The following is a 22,261-nucleotide window of genomic DNA, read 5'->3' as shown; positions in this document are numbered from 1 at the left end:
TGATCTATTAAGGATAATAGTCCATAAAAGAAATAAGTCAAACCAAATTCCTGCAGTATGATGGTGCTCGTGAAAAAATATTACAATAAAATTTACACTGTAGGAATGTGGCTTGATTTCAGTGTATGAGAAAGGTAGGAATGGAGGTGGGAGGGCAATGAGGGAAAAGAATGGATTGAAAAACAAATTATGGAGAATTTAAATGCCGCATTGACCAATTTGTCGAATAGCTGTTTGTATTGTGGATTCAATGCAAGTGTGGTTCTAGGAAAATCCTGTTAACAAATGTTACGTATGCTCACTATCACCTTTTATATCAGGTTGCAGATTGTAATACCTCTGAAGAAGAGTCACTGCAGATGCTTCAACAAAGGTAGCCAATTCTTTTGCAATTTTTGGGAACAGATAAAAATGAATGGTCTGGCTTAGATATTTTACTAGATTCAGTGATGCTCTCAATTTCTTTGTCTGAAATTAACTGATTTGCTTCGACTGCTCAATATTTGCAAAATCACCAACAGCACCTAGTAACCCGAGTTGGATATCAAGACTTTTACACTTGTTCTCATGTACTTATTAGATGAGCATTCTGTTAGCAATTCAATATAATCAAGCCTGATTTGAGTATTTTAGTTTGCACTCTGAAATGAATGTCCACATTGTTACAAATGTTACACTCAAACTTCACCACTTGCTTTCAATGTCCTGCTTGTAAATCAGGGAAATAGTATAGTATGCATGCTTAGTATGGCTGACCAGTCTGACCGCTGTTAGCTTTTGGATGGTGGAACATTGAAACAGGCCAGTGCTTGCTTGGGCTTCATCACAAGTCGGTCATGTAATTCCCACTTGCATTTCTCCCAGTAGATCATGCGACCTGCTGGTCACAAACCGTATGTTTATTTTACTGCTGCAATTGAACATGAAATTTAAGCAGGTTGGCTCTCCATCTTCCTATTTCAATGAGTTGTCAGGCCTATTGGCAGTCAGCCAAATTGTAGAAACAACAAACTGCAGATGCTAGTTTATACCTAAGATAGACACAAAGTGCTGGAGTAACTCAGTGGGTCAGGCAACATCTCTGGAGGATAAGGATTAGTGACGTTTCAGGTCAGGATGCTTCTTCTGACCCTAAATGTCGCCTATCCTTTTTCTCCAGAGATGCTGCCTGTCCTGCTGAGTTACTTCAGCACTTTGTATCTATCTTCAGCCTATTGGCATTGTTCGCTACACACACACACACACACACCCTGCAAACAAGATTATAAACAGACTGAAGTCTGAGCTCAATCCATTAATCATCAACAATAATATACGCATGTGATTATAGAAAGCTTGAATCAAATAGCAGAATAATGCAATGTAAACATGTCTGAGACTCAAATATATTATTATGCTAAATTTGGACATATTGGAACCGCCGCCCTGACAGCTGGTAAAAGGTACTTTGTTTTATTCATGCACGTAATTGCAAAGACACCCTAGAAATCTTTAGACCTTAGAGATACAACCCAGAAACAAGCTCTTCGGCCCACCGAGCCCACGCTGACCAGTGATAACCTCATGCACTAGCACTATCCTACACACGAGGGACAATTGACGATTTTTACTTAAGCCAATTAACCTACAAACTTGTACGTCTTTGAAATGTGGGAGGATACTGGACCACCCGGAGAAAACCCACGCGGTCACAGGGAGAACATACAAACTCCATACAGACAGCAATCGTAGTCGGGATCGAATCCAGGTCTCTGGCGCTGTAAGGCAGCAATCCTACCGCTGCCGACTGTGCTGCCCAGATGTGTTCACTTTGAAGATCATTACTTATTCTTGTACGTGGCATCCTCCGAATGTTCATTTGAACCGAAAACACTGATTCTGTTCAGGGGTGGTTGGTATCTAATCCATTGGTTGCCACAAATTTCTTACCAGTTGCCAAGATTTTTAGTCAAGAGAATACTAAATCTGTGTAAATCTTTTTTAATTGAAGGTACGTTATGTAAATAAGAATGGCACTGGTGAGACTGCATCTGAGTTGCTATGTACAGTGTTGGGTCCTGATTTAAAGAGGGATATTAGTTCATTGGAAGCAGTACAAGGATTTTCAGGCTGTTATTCATTAAATTGTACGAGATCCATCTCAGCTGTTTATAGAAGTGATCACGAAGCTCGATTGACAAGGGAAATGCCTAATCACCTTCATTCAGGCTGGGATAACATTGACACTGCATCCTGCCAAAGAAAGTATCTATCGAAGGTAAATAATGCAGGAATCTCAGTGCAGAAGTAGGATATCGTGTGCTCATTCCCATGGGACTAGCAATACATGATGTACAATTTTTGAAGTGTAAACCATGAGGGATAATCATCAAGATGCAACTAAACCTGTGTTATTTTCTGGTGTTCCTAAGTGCAATGTATCTGCTTTGTTTCCCTAGTTTACTGGAGGAGATTCTGTGCTACATTAATGTGGTCGCCCACAGTGTGGAGGAGAATGCAGATAATCCAACGGCTAAATTCTGGAGAGCTCTACTCAACCGGTCATACGATGTTCTGGATAAAGTAGGTTACCTTTAAATTCAGATGTGCTGACTTGCAGACTTTTTCAATAGTCTATTGTAGAACACAACTTAATAATACTGGAGTACCTCAGTAGGTCAGGCAGCATCTGTGGAGGACATGGACAGGACCCTTCTACAGACTGATTTTATGAGGGGGGTGAAGAGAAAGTGGGAAAAGAGGTGGGGGCTGGACAAAATGTGTAGGTAGGTACTGCAGATGCTGGTTTACACCAAAGATAGACACATCTATATTACTAAAAGTCTGTTCTTGACCGGTTTTGGCCATCTGTGCTGCGATTTCCGAGAGAACGCCGCCACCTATGGCCGTCATTTTTGGCCACCTTGCTCAGAGCCCCCCTCCGCCGTATGTGTGCCGAGGATTTTTCCCGTCGATGAAAAATGACAGAGATATTAATGATTTTACAAAATTCCCCATTCTCTCTGCTGCCCCTGCTGGTGGCAGGGGGGAGGGACTATAAAACCAGGAAGTGGTGTGCCTCAATCAGTGTCTGCAAGCTGGAGGAAGGCAGAGGGTCACGTTTCTCTGAGCTGTGAATAACACTGAACACATGTCTACTCAAATGTAACTGTCCTTAGTGGTTCTAAAACGCTTGCAGAATGTGTCTATTGGTTCTAAAATGTTTGCAAAAAAGTGTTTATTGGTTCTAAAATGTTTGCAAAAAGTGTCACTTTTGGTTCTACAATGCTTGCAGAATGTGTCTTTTTTGGTTCTAAAATGTTTTTTAGGTTCTACCCTCCCCCTTTCCTCTCCCCCCCCCGTCTTCCTCTCCCCCCCCCCCTCTCCTCTCCCCCCCCCCCTCTCCTCTCCCCCCCCCCTCTCCTCTCCTCTCCTCTCCCCCCCCTCTCCTCTTCCCCCCTCTCCTCTCCCCCCCTCTCCTCTTCCCCCCCTCTCCTCATTCCCCCCCTCTCCTCTCCCCCCCCCCTCTCCTCTTCCCCCCTCTCCTCTTCCCCCCTCTCCTCTCCCCCCTCGCCTCTCCCCCCTCCTCTCCCACCCCTCCTCCTCTCCCCCCCCTCCTCCTCATCCTCCCCCCCTCTCCTCTCCCACCCCTCCTCCTCTCCTCCCCCTTTCCTCTCCTCCCCTTTCCGCATCCTCCCCCCCTTTCCTCTCCTCCCCCCTCGATCCTCACCCCTCCTCTCCCACGCCCACTCCTACCCCCCACTCCTACCCCCACCTCCTACCCCCCTCTCCTACCACCCCCCCTCTCCTCTTCCCCCCCTCTCCGCTTCCCCTCCCCCTCTCCATCTTCCCTCCCTCTCCTCTCCCACCCTCCTCCTCTCCCCCCCCTCTCCTCCCCCCCTCCTCCTCACCCCCCTCGTCTCCCCCCCTCTCCTCCCCCCTCTCCTCCCCCCCCACTTTCCTCTCCTCCCCCCTCTCCTCTCCACCCCTCTCCGCTCCTCTCCCCACCTCACCCCTCCTCTCCCCCCTCCTCTCCCCCCCACTCCTCCCCCCCTCATCCTACCCCCTCTCCTACCCCCTCTCCTCCTCCCCCCCCTCTCCTCCTCCCCCCTCTCCTTTCCCCCCCCTCTCCTCTCCCCCCCCTCCCCTCTCTCTCTCTCCACTCTTTTTCTCCCCTCCATCCCCTCCCCCACCATTCCTCCCCTAAATCCCCTCCCCCCACACACCCCTACCTCCCTCCCTCCACCCTCCCTGCTCCCCACCTCTCCCCCTCCCCTCTCAGCACACCCTCTCTCTCCCCCTCTTTCCCCTCTCTCCTCCCTCTCTCCTCCCTCTCTCCTCCCTTCTCTCCTCCCTTCTCTCCCCCCTTCTCTCCCCCCTCTCTCCCCGCCATCCCCACCCTCCATCCCTCCCCTAAACCCCCTCCCCTCCACACCCCCTACCCTCTTCCCTCCACCTCAACCCCCTCTCAGCACCCCGTCTCTCTCCCCCTCACTCTCACCCTCTCTCTCTCTTCCCCTCCTCCCCCACCTTTCCCCCCTCACCCACCCTCCCTCTTATCCTCCTCTCCACCCCCTATCCCTCTTGCCCCTCTCTCTGTGTCTCTGTCTCTCTCTCTGTCTCTGCCCCTTCTCTCTCTGCCCTCACTCTCTACCCCCCCCCCCCCCCCTCTCTAGATGTGACTGCAAGTTGGGGGCTATGCGTCAGTAGATAAGGTGGTTATGGGGTAAAAGGAGCAAATTAATACTATTAATATAATATCAAGGGGGTAATTCGCGTGAGTGCGCGGGGGGGGGATAGTTAGTGTGTGTGACGCTGCATGCCGCCTCCCCCCCCCCCCCCCCCCCAACCGCACGTTGGGGGAACAGACCCAACGGGTCTGCACTTGGTCTAGTAAAATATAGATTTTTCTAAATTCAAGTAATCCTTGCATTCCCTCTCTCCACGTATCTTCCCCCACCCTAGTCCTATTAGATTCACTGCCGTCCTGCATAGTTTCACTGTTTGGATCCACTCGTTATCACCTTTTACACAACTAACAATGGACCATTGTGGGCTCCACCTTTCCTTGATCATCATTGCTGCCTTTGATTTGTTCTTTTCATACCTTTCATTCATTTGTTCTTTATACTTTTTCATACCTCTAGTTTCCCTCTCCCCTGGCTCTCAGTCCGAAGAGGGTCTCGACCCGAAAGATCACCCTGTTCCTTTTCTCCAGAAATGCTGCCTGACCCGCTGAGTTATTCTAGCATTTTGTGTCTATCTTGGGGGCGGGACAATGGCAAGTGATAATTGGATACAGCTGAGGGGGGATTTTGAGTGGCAGATGGGTCGACAGAGGCTAGTGATGAAAAGGAGTCAAATGGGGACCAAAGGAGACAAGAAGAAGATTTTAATGAATGCTTGGGTCTAGTACAATATTTCATACGATGCTTGCCTGTACACTTGGCCTTCTTCCCAGTTTCTTGACTGATCCTCATAGCTTGGTTCCTCTACGTAAAGGTTGCAACTTCTCGTGATGTTATATTTCAGTCAGATTACCATACATTATTCTGACTTCAGATAATATGGGCAACACGGTGGTACAACTGGTAGAGCTGCTGCCTCACAGCGCCAGAGACCCGGCTTCAATGCTGACCTTGGATGCTGGCTGCGTGGGGTTTGCACTTTCTTCCAGTGACAGTATGGGTTTCCTCCAGGTGCTCCAGTTACCCACCACACCCCAAAGACGTGCGGGTTTTATAGGTTAATTGGCCTCTGTAAATGTTCCCATACCGTGTAGGGAGTGGTTGAGAAAATGGGATAATAATGTGAATGGTCAGCGTCAACTTGGTGGGACAAAGCCTGTTTCAATGCTGTATCTCTAAATCAAACTAAATATTGTTCCAATCTGCTCATTGGTTCTTCATATGTCAATGATCTCTCAATCCTGAAGTCTAAAATCTATTCCATGTGGTCTGATCAAGCACAAAGTCACATGACTACACATTATTCCTCTACTCTACCTCATATCAAGAATGATTCTTAAGAATCCCAGCTCTAACCTGAACAGTGCTGTACTTTCAGATATGCCCATCCCTTGCCTGAGATAATAAACCCAAATTCTCAAGTGGACATAAGAGTCCAATAACACTATTCCAAGGAAAGTCTGAATAAGGGTCCCGACCCAAAACATTGCCTATCCATGTGCTCCAGGGATGATGCCTGACCCACTGAGTTTCTCCAGAATTTGTTGTCATCTCTAAGGAAAGGAAGTTTCTCTTGTCCTGACTGATATTCAGCCTGTCTTGGCCAGCCTCACACAAATAGGTCGCCAGCTACATTCTGTGCAGCACGTTGATGATTGAGTGGCTTGAGCTAGAGTAACAATTCTGATTTGGTCGCAACTAAGGATCCCTTCTTCCCTTGATACAGGTGAATGCGTTGCTCCCCACTGAAACGTTCATTCCAGTGATACGAGGACTGATGAGTAACCACTTGCCCTCTGTTAGACGTAAAGCCATGGACCTTCTCAATAATAAGCTCCAGCAGCACAAAGCAACGTGGCAGGAAAATCAGGTAAGGTTTTCATTTTGTTAATATGCAGAGTTTTATGTTTAAGCAGGCAGTCCATATAACGTGAAGTGCTGCTTTTGATTTGAGAAGATGATTTGTTGATTTGCCAGGACTCGAGGTCCTGAGCTATAGGGAAAGGTTGAGCAGGCTAGTACTCTATTCCTTGGAGAGGATGAGGATGAGGGGTGATCTTATAGAAGTGTGCAAAATCATGAGAAGAATAGGTTGGGTAAGCGCACAGATTCTCTTGTCCAGAGCAGGGGAATCGAGAACCCCTTCAATGTAAGTTTAAAGTGAGGGAAGAAAGATTTAATAGGAAACTGAGGGCTAACTTTTTCACACAAAAGTGTGAAACTCGTAAGGAATGAGATGCTGGAGGTGGTGGTTGAGGCATCAGATACTATCATAATGTTTCAGAAACATTTGGACAGGTACATTGATAGGATAGGTTTGGAGGGGTATAGGCAAACACAGGCAGGTGGAATTAGTGTAGATGGGACATGTTGGTCAATGTGGGCAAATTGGTCCAAGGGCCTGTTTCCATGCTGTATTACTCTATGACTGTAGCTCAACCTTTCCTCCAGTCAAGACAGACACAAAATGCTGTAGTAACTCAGCGTGTCAGGAAGCATATCTGGAGAAAAGGAATATGTGATGTTTCTAGTCGAGGCCCTTCTTCAGACTGAGAGTCGGGGGAAAGAGGAATGAGAGATATGGACGGTGCTTAGGAGAAATGAATTGAAGATATGCAAAAAGCAACGTTAATGAAGGAAATGTGGGGCACATAATAGGCCATTGTTGGCTGTGGGATAGGTGATGACGACTATACAGACAGAGGAACAACAGGATGACAGTAAAACTAACACGACGACTAGGGTGGGGGAGGGACGGAGAGAGAGGGGGTGCAAGGGTTACTTGAAGTTAGAGAAGTCAATATTCATACAGCTGGGTTGTAAGCTGCCCAAGCAAAATATAAAATGCTGTTCCTCCAATTTACGTTTGACCACACTCTGACAATGGAGGAGGCCCAGGACAGAAAGGTCAGTGTGGGAATGGGAAGGAGAGTTAAGGTGTTTAGCAACCGGGAGATCGCGTTGGCCAAGGTGGACTGAGTGGCTGAGTCTGCACTTGGTCTCACTGATATAATCAGAGTCCACACCTGGAATAGCGGATACAGAGGTGAGGTTGGAGGAGGTGCAAGTGAACCTCTGCCTCACCTGAAAGGACTGTCGGGGGAGGAGGTATAGGGACAGGTATTCATTCATCTTCTGGGGTTGCAGGGAAAGGTACCTGGGGAAATATCGGCGAGATCAAGCGCACTGTATCTCTAAAGTCTAACTAAATAAAAAGGAAAAAAATACAGGGATGCAGGAAAACTATTGGATAATGGGAGTAAGCTAACATCTTTTTCACAGTGTTTATTATTGCATGGGTCCTGACGGAGATACAGCAAAAATCTTCAGGATATGAATAGTCTCCTGTTGCGCAGTCACAGTAAAACCTTGAAATCGATCCGTGTCACATTGTCCTGTGATGCTGAATCAGGTCAGCCGAATTTAAACAGCCAAATGCAGACAGCTCATCCTTTTCAAGCTGCAGGCATAAACATCCTGGAGTCAAAGACAATCTTTCAACAAAAAAAAAACACACAATTTCTGTGTGAGCTAAATTGTTTGTTACAATCAAACAAATCCGTTGTGGAATTGATAAACCTGTGAATAAATGAAAATTAAGTCTAAGTATATTCAGAGAAAATATGAAAGACCCAGGAGTGTGCACATTGGTGCAATATGAAAGACACAAATACACACATCAGGACATTCAGCATCTGAATGAGAGTCCTGCTTTTCTCCAGTTGTTGATTGATTTGCTGTGTATTCCTCTACAGTTCCCAGTATCACTGTGGGAGAGGAATGGTCAGTTCATATTTCTTGCATGCAGACTGCATAATCTCAAAGTGTAGAAACAAGTGTGAGAATATGATGCTGGTTTCCAAAATGGACACAAAGTGCTGGAGTAACTCAACGGGTCAGGCAGCATCTCTGGAGAACATGGATAGGTGACGCTTTTGAGTTGGTTCTGAAAAAGGGTCCCGACCTGAAATGTCACCCATCCTGTCTGTCCTGTCCCCAATTGGAAAATGAGATGTTATTTCTCAAGCTTACCTTATCAGACTTTCTATTGACAATATTTATACAACTAACTCTTAATTTTTTTAAATCCCTTTGCATGTTCATTTATGTGAAATAATTTCTTAAATCCGGTTTCTCACCAGGTGAAGTTGCTTCTGAGCCTAATCGAGCAGCTTCTGAATATTGTCTGCTGTAAGGAAATAGAAGTGGAACAAGCCATTAACCGCCAGACAGCCCTCTTCAGCCTGAAACTCTTGTGCAGGTGTTTTGGTGCAGGTCACCAGGATTTCTTTGTTCCTGTGCTGGTGACTACCGTGGACCTAATAGCAGTGGATGGTGGAGAGGAGGAAAGGAATCTGATGGGCAATGCTCTACTTTGTATTGCTGAAGTTACCACTGCGCTCAAGGCACTGGCAATACCTCAGCTTCCCAGGTGTGAAAGTAACTCAATATTCATAATGACCACTCTTCAGAGCTATTGTCATTAACGTATCCTGAAATCTTGTATTTCATAAGTTCTCGGAGCAGAATTGGGTCATTCGGCCCATCAAGTCTACTCCGCCATTCAATCATGGCTGATATATCTTTCCCTCTCAACCCCATTCTCCTGCTTTCTCCCCATAGCCCCTGACACCCTTACAATTTGCACCGTAAAAATACCCATGACTTGACCTCCATTTGGCAATAGTCACCATCCTCTGACTAAAGAATGTCACTAATTTCTTGTGGCATGGTGCTAGATAAGTCACAGCAGATGTTGCCTTGTCAACACAGAAAATTTGTACTATGTTTAGTTTAGAGATATAGTATGGAAACAGGCATTGTGTCGAAGTTCCTGTGCTGTACTGTTCTATGTTCTAGTATGGTTATACAATATGGTTAACAGTGTAGATGCATCTCCCTTCATATCCCACGCATTCCCACCTTGTTTCCCATGTTGCCCTTTCAGTGAGTTGTAGTTGCTCAATTGATCTTGTTTATAGATCACCATGCATTATAAATGCTAAACCTTCATGAGAATGAATTTATTTTGTACAGGCTGATGCCAGGACTTCTGAAGACTTTGAAAAAGCAGAAATCTCTGCTGTCCAACGAGATTTATTTACTCAGTGCCGTTACAGCATTGCAGAGGGTCGCAGAAACACTGTCGCACTTCATCAGCCCTTACCTACTAGACGTTCTAATACAGGTAAGCTCAACAGCTATCTCCTGTCACATTATACCAAAGAAAGCATCTTATCTTGAAGTTTAAATAACCATGCAATGATACTTCCTTGTAGATCACCCAGTTGACCAACATTGCTGCAAAGGGAAACCACTCATCACAGCTTGATCTGCGTTTAACATCACTTCGAACTACATTGGCTACGAAGCTTGCTTCTCGGGTTCTGTTGCCATCAATTAGCAAGTGTTACGATAAACTTGCTGACACCAAGGAGGTGAGTATTTATCTCTGTCGAGATTTCTGCTTTATTTCCATTCTCTATTTGTTGGAAGTGAAGCAACATTTCTAAACCTGTAAACACTTTCTGCTTTGAATATTAAAACCTCTCGGTTATCGTTAGCTTGATAGTTTAGCCACTCAGCCATTGCTTGTACAGCTTTTGTTAAAATGAGTATTTTAAATGATAGCTGAGAAATATCTAACAGTATATTAAAAAAATCTAGCATTATTTATATATATTTTATATATCATAAACATATTTATTACCATCATAAACATTTATTACTCATGAACTATCATTGAGCTTGTTTTGAGTGGGTTTCTAAATGTTTTCAAAAGCTTATGAATAGTGAATATTCCTTTGTCTTTTTTTTTGCATAATCCTAATTTTTTTGGCAGCAGCTGTGACTTTATCATTGCCTTTTGCTGCACTAGAGGGTTTAATGTTTAACAGGGCAAAGTAGAAGCCACAGAAAGCCGCAGTCAGGCACAGATGGCAGCTTTTTATTGTTGGTTGATTCATTAATTGAAAAATACTGCACGGAAACAGGTCCTTCAGCCCACCGAGTCCACGCTGACCATTGATTGCCCGTTCACCCTAGTTCTATGTTATCTCACTTCGCTTCCACTCCCTACACCCGAGGAATAATTTTCAGAGGCCAATCAACCTACAAAACTCGCACATATATAATGTTTAAGAAGGAACTGCAGATGCTGGAAAATCGAAGGTGGACAAAAATGCTGGAGAAATTCAGTGGGTGAGGCAGCATCAATGGAGTGAAGGAAATAGGCAACGTTTCGGGCTGATGAAGAGTTTAGGCCCGAAATGTTGCCTAATTCCTTCGCTCCATAGTGGCTGCCTCACCCGCTGATTTTCCCCATCATTTTTGTCTACCTTATATAAGATGTGGGAGGGCACCCAGGTGAAACCCACGCGGTGACAGAGAGAACTTGCAAACTCTACACAGACAGCACTTGTGGTCAGGATCGAGCCCGGGTCACTGGCGCTGTGGCCGCTGTAAGAGTTGTTTCCTTACAGTGCCAGAGATGCGGGTTAGATCCTGACTGCGGGTATTGTCTGTGTGGAGTTTGCATGTTCTCCCTGCGACCCCGTGGGTTTTCTCTGGGTGCTCCTGTTTCCTCCCACACTCCACTCCAAAGAGGTAAATTGTCCCGAGTGTGTGTAGGATAGTGTTGATGTGCAGGGATCGCTGGTTAGTGCGGACTCGGTGGGCCAAAGGGCCTGTTTCCGCACTGCATCTCTACACTAAACTAAACTAAACCCACATGATTTCATGCAGCAATGAGACGATTTAAAAGATTCAATTGATGCTGTATTTTAAGTGTAAACAGAAGTAGTCTATGACATGTTGGTGTCTTCTCCAGAGTTGCCTGGGGCCACTTCTCGACATCCTAAAGGAACACATTTGTCACATGGAAAAGGAACAATTGACTTCCCATCAATCTGAACTCACATCATTCTTCCTGAAAGCTCTGGATTTCAGAGCTGGCCACTTGGAGGTAAGACACACAGAATAACACCTTATTTTCAAGATTACATGGTTTACAACAATTCAAATTAATATCTGAATGGAACTTTTTGAATTTGAGGAAAAGCAGCTCACGTACCACTTGGCATAATTCAAACTTTTTGTTAACCTACTGGGAATTGTACATCTGCTAGTTTGGGAGCAACCCTTGGTGCCTGGTAGTCATGATCAAACCCTATCCAATGTCCAAGGATACTTTATTGTCACATGTACCCAGGTACAGTGAAATTCCTAGTTTTTGCATACACCCCAGTAAAATCATACAGCAGACTTCACCTTGGCAGTACACAAAGAGTCACCACGTTGCTGAAGCCAACAGTTGCAAATCAGATTCAGATTCAACTTTAATTGTCATTGTCAGTGTACAGTACAGAGACAATGAAATGCAGTTAGCATCTCCCTGGAAGAGCGACATAGAATATGATTTCAATAAATAAATCTATTTACATGCATACAGTCATAGTATTTTTCCTGTGGGAGGAGTGTCGGGGGGGGGGGGGGTGATTGGCAGTCACCGAGGTACATTGTTGAGTAGTGTGACAGCCGCAGGGAAGAAGCTGTTCCTGGACCTGCTGGTCCGGCAACGGAGAGACCTGTAGCGTCTCCCGGATGGTGAGGTAAACAGTCCATGGTTGGGGTGAGAGCAGTTCTTGGCGATGCTGAGCGCCCTTCGCAGACAACACTTGCTTTGGACAGACTCAATGGAGGGGAGCGAGGTACCGGTGATGCGTTGGGCAATTTTCACCATCCTCTGCAGTGCTTTCCGGTCGGAGACAGAGCAGTTGCCATACCATACTGTGATACAGTTGGTAAGGATGCTCTCGATGGTGCAGCGGTAGAAGTTCACCAGAATCTGAGGAGACAGATGGACCTTCTTCAGTCTCCTCAGGAAGAAGAGACGCCGGTGAGCCTTCTTGACCAGATGTTCTTAGTAAAGTTTTATCTTCTCATGGTGGCGAACCAGGCTGCCGACGCACGTGGCTGCGGGCGACTCGTCGGGTCCTTCTTTATTTTCAGCGATCCACTGGGTCCTTCTTTGTATTCAGCAGCCTGCCAGGTCCGTCTTTGATCTCAGCAGACCCCCAGCGCTGGCTCCTTTGTTCTCAGCAGCTCCCCGCCGAGTCCCTCTTAGTTCTCAGCAACGCGACTGCCAGGTTGCTCATGGCCCGACGACTGTTCTACTGCCGCGCTACGCCAGACTTTAACGTTGTGGTTTTACCCGACACGGAGACAAACTTTGGTCCACTGATCTTCGAAATGAAGATGGTGCACATTTAAGATGTGAAGAATGGGTTTTAGGATTTTGTTTTTACACAAGAGATCCTCAGGACATGAGATATCTGATAAAGTGGATGGGGGCATGTCACAAAACCACTTTTCAAGGAATTGGATATATGTTTTAAAATATACAATTTTCATGTTTATAGGAGCAGAATTGGGTTATTCGGCCGATCGTCTACTCTGCCATTCAATCATGACTGATCTATCTTTTCCTCTCAACCCCATTCTCCTGCCTTCTCCCCATAGCCCCGACACCTGTACTTTTTAAGGAGTCATCGAACAATTCTACACCGAAACAGGCCCTACGGCCCACTTGTCCATGCCAACCAAGTTGCTGAACCGAGCCATCCACATGCCTGTGACTGACCCATAGCCATCACATTTTTTCCTGTCCATGTACTTGTCCAAACTTGTGTCCTCTGTTATTTTAACTCCCCCACCCCGGTGAAAAGACTGGTAGTTCACCTTATCTATGCCCCTCATGATTTTATAAGGCCACTCTTCAGCTTCAGGATCCAGCCTCTCTTTATAACTGGTCGTTCCAGTCCTTGTAAATTCTTTTAGCACCCTTTCCTGTTTAATGACACCATTTGTGTAGTTTAGTTTAGAGATACAGTGTAGAAACAGACCCTTCGCCCACCGAATGCAAGCCAACCATTAATAATAATAATAATGGATGGGATTTATATAGCGCCTTTCTAATACTCAAGGCGCTTTACATCGCATTATTCATTCACTCCTCAGTCACACTCGGTGGTGGTAAGCTACTTCTGTAGCCACAGCTGCCCTGGGGCAGACTGACGGAAGCGTGGCTGCCATTCTGCGCCTACGGCCCCTCCGACCACCACCAATCACTCACACACATTCACACACAGGCAAAGGTGGGTGAAGTGTCTTGCCCAAGGACACAACGACAGTATGCACTCCAAGCGGGATTCGAACCGGCTACCTTCAATCAATCAACCATTGATCACCAGCAGACTCGTTATCACGTTATCCCACATCCTACACACTAGGGGCAATTTATAGATGTCCATTAACCTACAAACCTGCTTGTCTTTGGATTGTGGAAGGAAACCGGAGCACCTGAGGAAACCCACGTGGTCACAGGGCGAGCGTACAAACTCTGCATAGATAAGGCCCTCCTCTAGTCAGGATCAAAACCAGGTTTCTGGTGCCGTGTGCTGCCCCTGTAACAGCTCTATACAATGCTCCAAATGGGGTCATACCCATACTATGTACAGCTGTAACATAACGTCCCAGCTTCTGTACTCAGTACCCCCACTGATAAAGACAGGCATGCCAAACTTCTTCTACACCACCCTGTCTACCTGTATCATCACTTTCATGGAACTATGTGTTTCGGTCTTTCTGTTCTACGACACTCCAGGACTAATAAGACGATGGATAACTCGGACTCATTGTAAGCATTGAGCTGAATGACTGTGCATCGGACATCTATAAATCATTGTTGCACAATGGGTATTTAACATCTTGGTCCTGCTGCCATTTTAATCAATTTTCCTCAATCGCGGCCATTAAAATTGATTATCAAGTCATTAATCTCATTGCTATTGTGGCATGTTGCTGCACAATAACAGTTGCATTTGCTTGTTGCATACGAAAATCTGTTTGCCATTTCATGCACTTTGAAATGTACCAATTTAATTCGCATTTAGCCTCAATTTGACAAATCAATTCCCAGGTATATAATCTGCTTTTGTGAGTCTTTTGTTTTACTACGACTGTTCTGCCATCTCCTAAATTTTTGGCATAATTTATAGTTTTTAAGGAGTTTGTATGGCCATTTCTGGCCAGACCTCAAAGTTTGCCGAGAAACCATTTGTTAATAATAATAATAATAATAATAACTTTATTTATAGAGCACTTTAAAAACAACCACTGTTGCAACAAAGTGCTGTACATGACTAATCATGAACAAAAAATTATTACAAGACAATAAAAACATTAAAAAAGAGAGTAAAAACAATAAAAAACATTAAAAACACTAAAACAGGAGCAAAGTCTCATGCAGGGTCAAAAGCCAAGGAATAGAAAAGTGTTTTAAGACTTGTTTTGAAGATGGACAGTGAGGGGGCCTGTCTGATGTGCAACGGCAGAGGTAATGAGGAACAGTTTCTTCCCAGTTGTGATCAGGCAACTGAACCATCCGATCAACAATTAAAGAGTGGTCCTGAGCTACCATCTACCTCACTGCAGACCCACGGACTATCTTTAATCAGACTTTACTGGACTTTATCTTACTATTAAACGTTATTCCTTTTATCCTGTATCTCTGCACTGTGGATGGCTCGATTGTAATGTGTATAGTATTTCCGCTGAATGGTTTAGCACTAAACTAATTTTAAGAGAACGTAGACAGGTTCGGACGGGACCCTTCTTTGGAATGACGGGTAATTCCATTCTCCTATTGGGTATTAGAGTGATAAAGGCACTTAGACATCCATACATACATGGCTATAATTGTGCATTACATGAACCACCTCTATTACTATTTTAAATGTACATACAAGGCCAACTTTCCTTCTATTTCTTCCTTTCTGTAGAATGACCTGGACAAAGTAGGTGAAATTGAGGGTCACGTCATCAATTGTCTCGTTGGCATGATAATGAAACTTTCGGAGGTTACTTTCAGACCCTTGTTCTTTAAGGTACGACAATAATATTCTGTAAACAATTCCACAGATGAATATCTGCAAATTATTTTTTTTAACCACCGACATATGATTTGCTTCTAATCAGCTGTTCGACTGGAGCAAGTCTGAGGGGTTCCCTACAGATCGATTGATTACATTTTACCGCTTAGCAGATAGCATTGCGGACAAGCTGAAAGGTTTATTCACCCTTTTTGCTGGGCAGCTGGTGAAGCCTTTCGCTGAAATTCTGAACCAGACCAACACAGCCAAGACAGGTAAAGTTGAAGTCGATTAACCTTTATTATTCAAGCCCCATATGTGGTAAGGGTCTTTCAGAAACATTAATCTCAGGGGAAAATTGTCATCAAAATATAAATGACAGCAAAAGACACATTGTGCTGGAGTAACTCAGCAGGTCAGGCAGCATCTCCGGAGAACATGGATAGGTGACGTTTCAGGGTGGGCCCCTTCTTCATACAGGTCTGACAACACCTATTTGTTCACAGGCAAATATGTTTGTCTAGTGTGATTGAGTTTAATTAATAAGATCGGGGCGGGGCAGCGGTGGAATTGCTGCCTTACAGCGCCAGAGACCTGGGTTTGATCCTGATTATGAGTGCTGTCTTTACGGAGTTTGTACGTTTTCCCTATGACCACGTGGGTTTTCTTCAGGTGCTCTGTTTTCCTCTCGAATTCCAAAGGCGTGCAGGTTTGTAGGTAATTGGCTTTGTTAAAAAAAAAAAAATCTCAGTGTGTGTAGTAGGATAGTGTTAGTGCATGGGGGTGATCGCTTTTTGATCAACTTTGACCCTGGGTTGGGGAATCAAAACCATAGGTTCAAGGTGACGGGCAAGATTTAATAGGAACCTGGGGGAGCAACTTTTTCACTCAAAGGGTAGTAGGCGTATAGAACAATCTGCCAGAGGAGAGAGTTTGGGCATATAATATAACAGCATTTAAAAGACAATTGGACAGGTACATAGATGGCAACGGTTTGGAGGGAAATGGGCCAAACAAGCAAATGGGACTTGCTTAGATGGGCATCTATGTCGATATGTACAAGTTGGGCCGAAGGGCTTGTTCCAGTGCTGTATGATTCTACGAATCTGTAACTGCAGAATTACTCGCACACTGCACTGTTTAATAAATCATCTTTTATTCTTCCAAAATAGATGAAAGTTTCTTTGACTCAGACAACAGCGCAACAAAATCATGCCTCTTGCTTCAGTTTGTCACTGACTGCATGCACAAAATCTTTCTCTTTGACACTCAGCAGTTTGTCAGCAAGGAAAGAACTGATACTCTCATGATGCCCTTGGTGGATCAGGTATGTAACTCTCATTCTGCCTGTCAAAGCTAGTTCCATTCATTTGCCAGCTTCATTAAACATGCAATTATGATCTTGCAACAACTTTATTTGGTTATTTTATCCCAACTATTGACGCAGAATGATGTGCACAGTTGTAAAGTATTCCTATTATAATGTTTAATCGAGTATTGGTGCGCAATTGTCGATAGAAGTGATTGCTTACTAATTTCACTGGCCAACTGCAGTGGAGGTAGTGATCGTTCTCTTAAGAGAATAGCGTTTGATTTGGGAGGTTACATGGAAACTGTTTGTCCTTTTTTTTGTTCCAAGACAGCACTTTTTCCACTTGTCAGGTAAACTTTATGTGGTTTCCCAGTTCATGATTAGAAATTGCATTATAATTAATTCAATCCATGTAATTCAAACAGTATTTCCTAATCTGTTAATTGTCCCTTGTCCAATACAGAAACGCACGATATAGCAGAACTGTAATTATTTATAATGGCTTGAAACTATTGCAGACTGCGAATAAATTCTGACATTTTGTAATCTTTGCAGCTGGAAAATATGCTTGGCGGTGAGGAGGAGTACAAGGATAGAGTGACCAAACATCTTATCCCATGTATCGCTCAGTTTTCTGTTGCCATTGGCGATGATTCCTTCTGGAAGCCACTGAATTACCAAATCTTGCTTAAAACAAGGCACAGCTCACCAAAGGTAAGCAGCAGGATTTGACAACAAAGATTCCCGTTTCCAAAAAGGCACTCTTAATCTGTGCTATTTACATTATCTGGTAATTATTATTGCTATTAGTTTATTAGTCCAGTCAAATCATATTATACATGAATACAACCAAGCCATTCACAAGTGCAACAGGTGGTGTAAAATGAAAAATACTAGAGTGCAGAATATAGTGTTATCGCATTACAATTGTAGAGGGGGAAAAAAAGTGTGACGTTTGCAAAGAGGCAGGTTGGGAGATCGGCTTATGGGTGGTCCGTTCAGTGGTCTGATAACTCTGTTATTGAATCTGGTGGTACATGCTTTTGAGCTTGGTATCATCTGCCAACATTATTGTCCATTCCCAGCCACACGTCCCGATTAATATCAAATTTTGCTGAGTATACCACTTAAGTTTTAAAGAACGTTTGGGGATGATCTGCTGCTAATCATATTTCATTGCAAATACCAACTTCGATACGGTTAGTGTTTGCTGGTGATCATATTTCCCACTTGGATGCTGAACCCCAAAGATGGATAAGGGCTCTGGTTCAATGCATGTGGAATTAGCGGTGCTTTTTCAAATTCTTGGGATATGGTTGTTCTTTATTACTCTTTCTTCCTTGCTGTAAAAGGCATTAACGTCCAAAACTGCAGTCTTTTATCTAGCATTTTAGTGAGGACATCAGTGAACAAGTTAGGTTTACTACAGCAGCTTTTATAGTCAGTTGTTTCTGAAGCTGATACTGAAATGACCAGATTTACTGATTTAGATTTCACAATTATGCAAACAATCTATTTTATGAAAAGAACAACAGGAGGTAAACATTTTACTTTGCAATCCCGAGGCTGCTGTTTGGGAACTTTCCTTCCTAATATGAGGAAGAGTATTGATGAGTTGGTTTGTGTTAGACTTCGATGCTCAATGCAGTTGATTGTTTTTCCTCTACTCTCTCCGTCCATATGCTTTTACAATTATAGCTGATCGTAAATGCATTAAGAGCTGCTGAAACACACACATTTATACAGTTTCTGCTTTCAGAAGAAGCCAGGGAAGTTAAGCTATGCTGGATTTGACTTATTTGAGATAATTGAGATGTTTTCCTGAGCTACTATAGAAAATGGGTGCAGGAGTAGGCCATTCGGCCCTTCGAGCCTGCACCGCCATTCAATATGATCATGGCTGATCATCCAACTCAGTATCCCGTACCTGCCTTCTCTCCATACCCCCTGATCCCTTTAGCCACAAGGGCCACATCTAACTCCCTCTTAAATATAGCCAATGAACTGGCCTCCACTATCTTCTGTGGCAGAGAATTCCACAGGTTCACCACTCTCTGTGTAAAAAATGATTTTCTCATCTCGGTCCTAAAAAGCTTCCCTCTTATCCTTATCTTGTAGGGGGCGCTGTCCTGTGCACGGCTGCCCAGCCAGCAGCTGTCTGTCTTCATCTTTTTATTTTTTATTCTAGTTAGTTAAGTGTTTTGTTTGGAGGTCTAGACTTTTTTATGTGGGGGAGAAGGGGGAAACTACCTTTTAGGGTCCCTACCTGGTCGGAGAGGCAGCTTTTCTCCGGGCTGCAGCTTCGACCCGTCCTCGCGGCCTACCTGCGGGCCTGGAGCGGCGTTTCCTGTCGGGGACCTTGGCTTCGGCGGTGGCACAGCGCTGGAGCGCTATCGCGGAGCGGGCGATGCCTTGCCCGGGTCGCCGTGCTGGAACTCCGGTGAGCTGAAGATCGCTGAGGAAAACATCGCGGAGCTGCGGGACTGTGGAGCGACCAGCTGCGGGCGGCGGCGCTGACTTAACACCGGGAGCCTGGGATCTGTAGATGAGATCGCCAGTTGTGGAGCTCCAACCGGCGCGGCCTTGTTGGCTTTGGAAGCCGCGGCCTCCAGTACGGAAGCGGCCATTCCAGGGTTCCCAAGCCGCTGAGAGGAATCTCCCGACGCCGGAGCAACATCACCCGGCGAGAACGGCCTGGAACATCGGGCCTCCGTAGAGGCAACTGTGGAGGCCTCAATAGGCCCGACTATGGGTGAACTGGGGTTGGGGACTGGACTTTGTGCCTTCCCTCATAATGGGAACCATTGTGGGGGGATGTTCTTTATGTTTAAAACTCTTATTAATGTTATGTCTGTATTCCTTCTTTATGTGCTGCAAAATGGCAAGAAGCATTTCACTTCACTACACCTAGGTGTATGTGAATGTGACCAATAAAATACCTTTGATACCTTTGAAACTGTGACCCCTTAAAAATATGGAACGCTTCACAAATTTGCGTGTCATCCTTGCGTAGGAATAATGATAATTATGCTCATTATGCTATCTATCCCTTTGGAGACCCTTGGACTATCTTTGATTGAACTTTACTGGATTTTATCTTGCACTGAACGTTATTCCCTTTATCATGTATCTAAACTATGGATGGCTCGATTGTAATTACGTATCGTCTTTCCGCTTCTTCTTGCATATGACGTGCACAGCCTATAGTTGTAGATCAAGTGGCATGAAAACACTACTATTTTCATGAAAACACATCTATTTATTTGTGCACGACGGTTGATGACAGGACAGCACATAACAAAAGCTTTTCACTGTACCTCAGTACATGTGACAATGAACTAAACTCTAACTCAGACATTGTTCCCAGATTGATATTTAATTAATTAAGTTTTGGGGGAAATCCATCATTTCAAAACAGCCTAGGTCATCAATGTGTGGTTTGAGCCTCCTGTTTTAAGGTGCTAGTATTTGTTTTACCTCATTGATGGTAGAAAGGGTTAAAATATTGCTTTTAATGTGCAGGTGAGGTTTTCTGCTCTCATTATGCTGTTGGAATTGGCTGGTAAACTCAAGGAGAACTACATGATGTTATTGCCTGAAACCATCCCCTTCTTGGCAGAACTGCTGGAAGGTAAGTACTGACGAACTAAAATCTTAATGCAAATATTAATATGTAATAAGAATTTCATAATTCTGTTCAGTATAAGTTTAGTTTAGAGATACAGCACAGAAACAGGCCCTTAGGCTCACCAACTCCAACACCGGCCAATAATCCCCGCACACTAACACTATCCGACACACACTCGGGACAATTTACAAAGTTCCCAAGCCAATTAACGTACAAACCTATTTGGCTTTGGAGTGTAGGAGGAAAGTGGAGATCCCAGGGAAAATCCACGCGGTCACAGGGTGAACGTACAAACTCCGTACAGACAAACCCAGGTCTATGACGCTGTAAGGCAGCAACTGTGCCGCCCCTGAGCTTAAATCGTGGTTGGCTTGGATGAGTTGGGCCAAACAGCCTGTTTCCATGCTGAGTGACTCTGTGACTTCTATCACATTTCCTCCACGCCTCCTTTGGTCCATGGAGAATAATCCCAGGCTTCCTTAGTTTCTTACCATTGAAATCCCTCTTGCTGTGGAACCACCGAGGAAATCTTTTCTGCATCATCTCTGGAATATTTACATGCTTCGGAAAGTGTGGTAACCAGAAATGAACACCGTTCATTAGTTATAGCCACCCCAGTGCTTTCTACTACCTAGGCATACCTTCTCTGCTTTTGCACACCATGCCTCTTTATTTTTGACTCGTTCCATTTCAGTGAGCGTTTTGAGTTCCACATTGTGTGCTTTGTGTTGCAGATGAATGCGAGGAAGTGGAGCACCACTGTCAGAAAGTGATCCAACAGCTGGAAGTCATTCTTGGAGAGCCACTGCAGAGCTATTTCTGAAACCCATGTTGTAGGAAGTTTTATAATTAGATGATGAATATTTTTTACGTGTAAAGTTTTGTATTAAGAATCACATGATTTACGCGGGTATTTAAAAGTACTGGCCCTACTCTTAATGCTGAAGTTGCAGAATGTTACCTTGTGCAAACCAACACTGATGATTTTTATTGTCGAAAGGGAAGGCAGATGCCCGTTCACACCGAAGATAGACATAAAGTGCTGGAGTAACTCAGCAGATCTGGCAGCATCTCTAGAAAAAGGAATAGTTGTCTGAAGAAAGGTCTCGACTCGAAACGTCACCCATTCCTTTTCTCCAGAGATGCAGCCTGATCCTCTGCGTTACTCTAGCATTTTGTGTCCATCTTCTGATGATTTTTCCCTGATTTCATTCAGATTGGATGTTGAATAGGCAGTTCTGTAGCCTGTTGCAATTATGTTGAATTTTCTAGCTCCTTGTTTTGAATTGAATACTTTATTGTCACATGTGACAAGTCACAGTGAAATGCTTTGCATGCACACCCAAGTCAGCCATAAAGTGCACTTACAAAGTAGCCCCGCACCAGGTCCCCCTCTCATAGCAGTCCCCCCAGGCCGGGTCCTCCTTTGTTCCTTCCCTCAGCGGCGGCGTCCTCACTTCCACATGTCTATTCTCACCCAACAGTATTAATAAATGTTTAAAAACACCTATCAATGCTTGTTATCATTGCATTCAAATAGCGTCATGGCCAGTGTATGACCTGCAACAAATTATCCAATTGATTTATCAATGCCTTTCATGAAAGCAATCAATGTCCAAATCTGGTTGTGGCTAACTCGTTTGGCAGCAGCAGGCTGGCTAAATTTGTGTTGTATTTAGAAGATTGTGGAGTTTGCATTCGCCCTACTTTGTAAACTGGGTTT

At 44.4% G+C, this 22,261-nt stretch overlaps 1 protein-coding gene across 3 annotated transcripts in view; it reads left to right on the top strand.

Annotated features, from left to right (window-relative positions):
- The window catches only part of heatr1 (HEAT repeat containing 1), a 95,281-nt gene extending 73,236 nt beyond the window's left edge, over positions 1–22,045 (top strand). For all 3 annotated transcript variants that reach the window (XM_033025455.1, XM_033025457.1, XM_033025456.1), the window contains exons 33-45: positions 321–373; positions 2,439–2,562; positions 6,394–6,537; positions 8,810–9,099; positions 9,705–9,855; positions 9,947–10,105; positions 11,497–11,631; positions 15,509–15,613; positions 15,705–15,873; positions 16,771–16,925; positions 17,466–17,624; positions 20,433–20,541; positions 21,273–22,045. In XM_033025455.1, coding sequence (XP_032881346.1) covers positions 321–373; positions 2,439–2,562; positions 6,394–6,537; positions 8,810–9,099; positions 9,705–9,855; positions 9,947–10,105; positions 11,497–11,631; positions 15,509–15,613; positions 15,705–15,873; positions 16,771–16,925; positions 17,466–17,624; positions 20,433–20,541; positions 21,273–21,361 — 1,842 coding nt within the window. In that variant the 3' untranslated portion in view covers positions 21,362–22,045. The remainder of the gene's footprint in view (positions 1–320; positions 374–2,438; positions 2,563–6,393; positions 6,538–8,809; positions 9,100–9,704; positions 9,856–9,946; positions 10,106–11,496; positions 11,632–15,508; positions 15,614–15,704; positions 15,874–16,770; positions 16,926–17,465; positions 17,625–20,432; positions 20,542–21,272) is intronic.
- Positions 22,046–22,261: the final 216 nt, after the last annotated feature.

This window comes from Amblyraja radiata, chromosome 8, assembly GCF_010909765.2.
Source record: "Amblyraja radiata isolate CabotCenter1 chromosome 8, sAmbRad1.1.pri, whole genome shotgun sequence".
Lineage (NCBI taxonomy): Eukaryota > Metazoa > Chordata > Chondrichthyes > Rajiformes > Rajidae > Amblyraja > Amblyraja radiata.
This window is presented reverse-complemented; position numbering and strand designations above follow the sequence as displayed.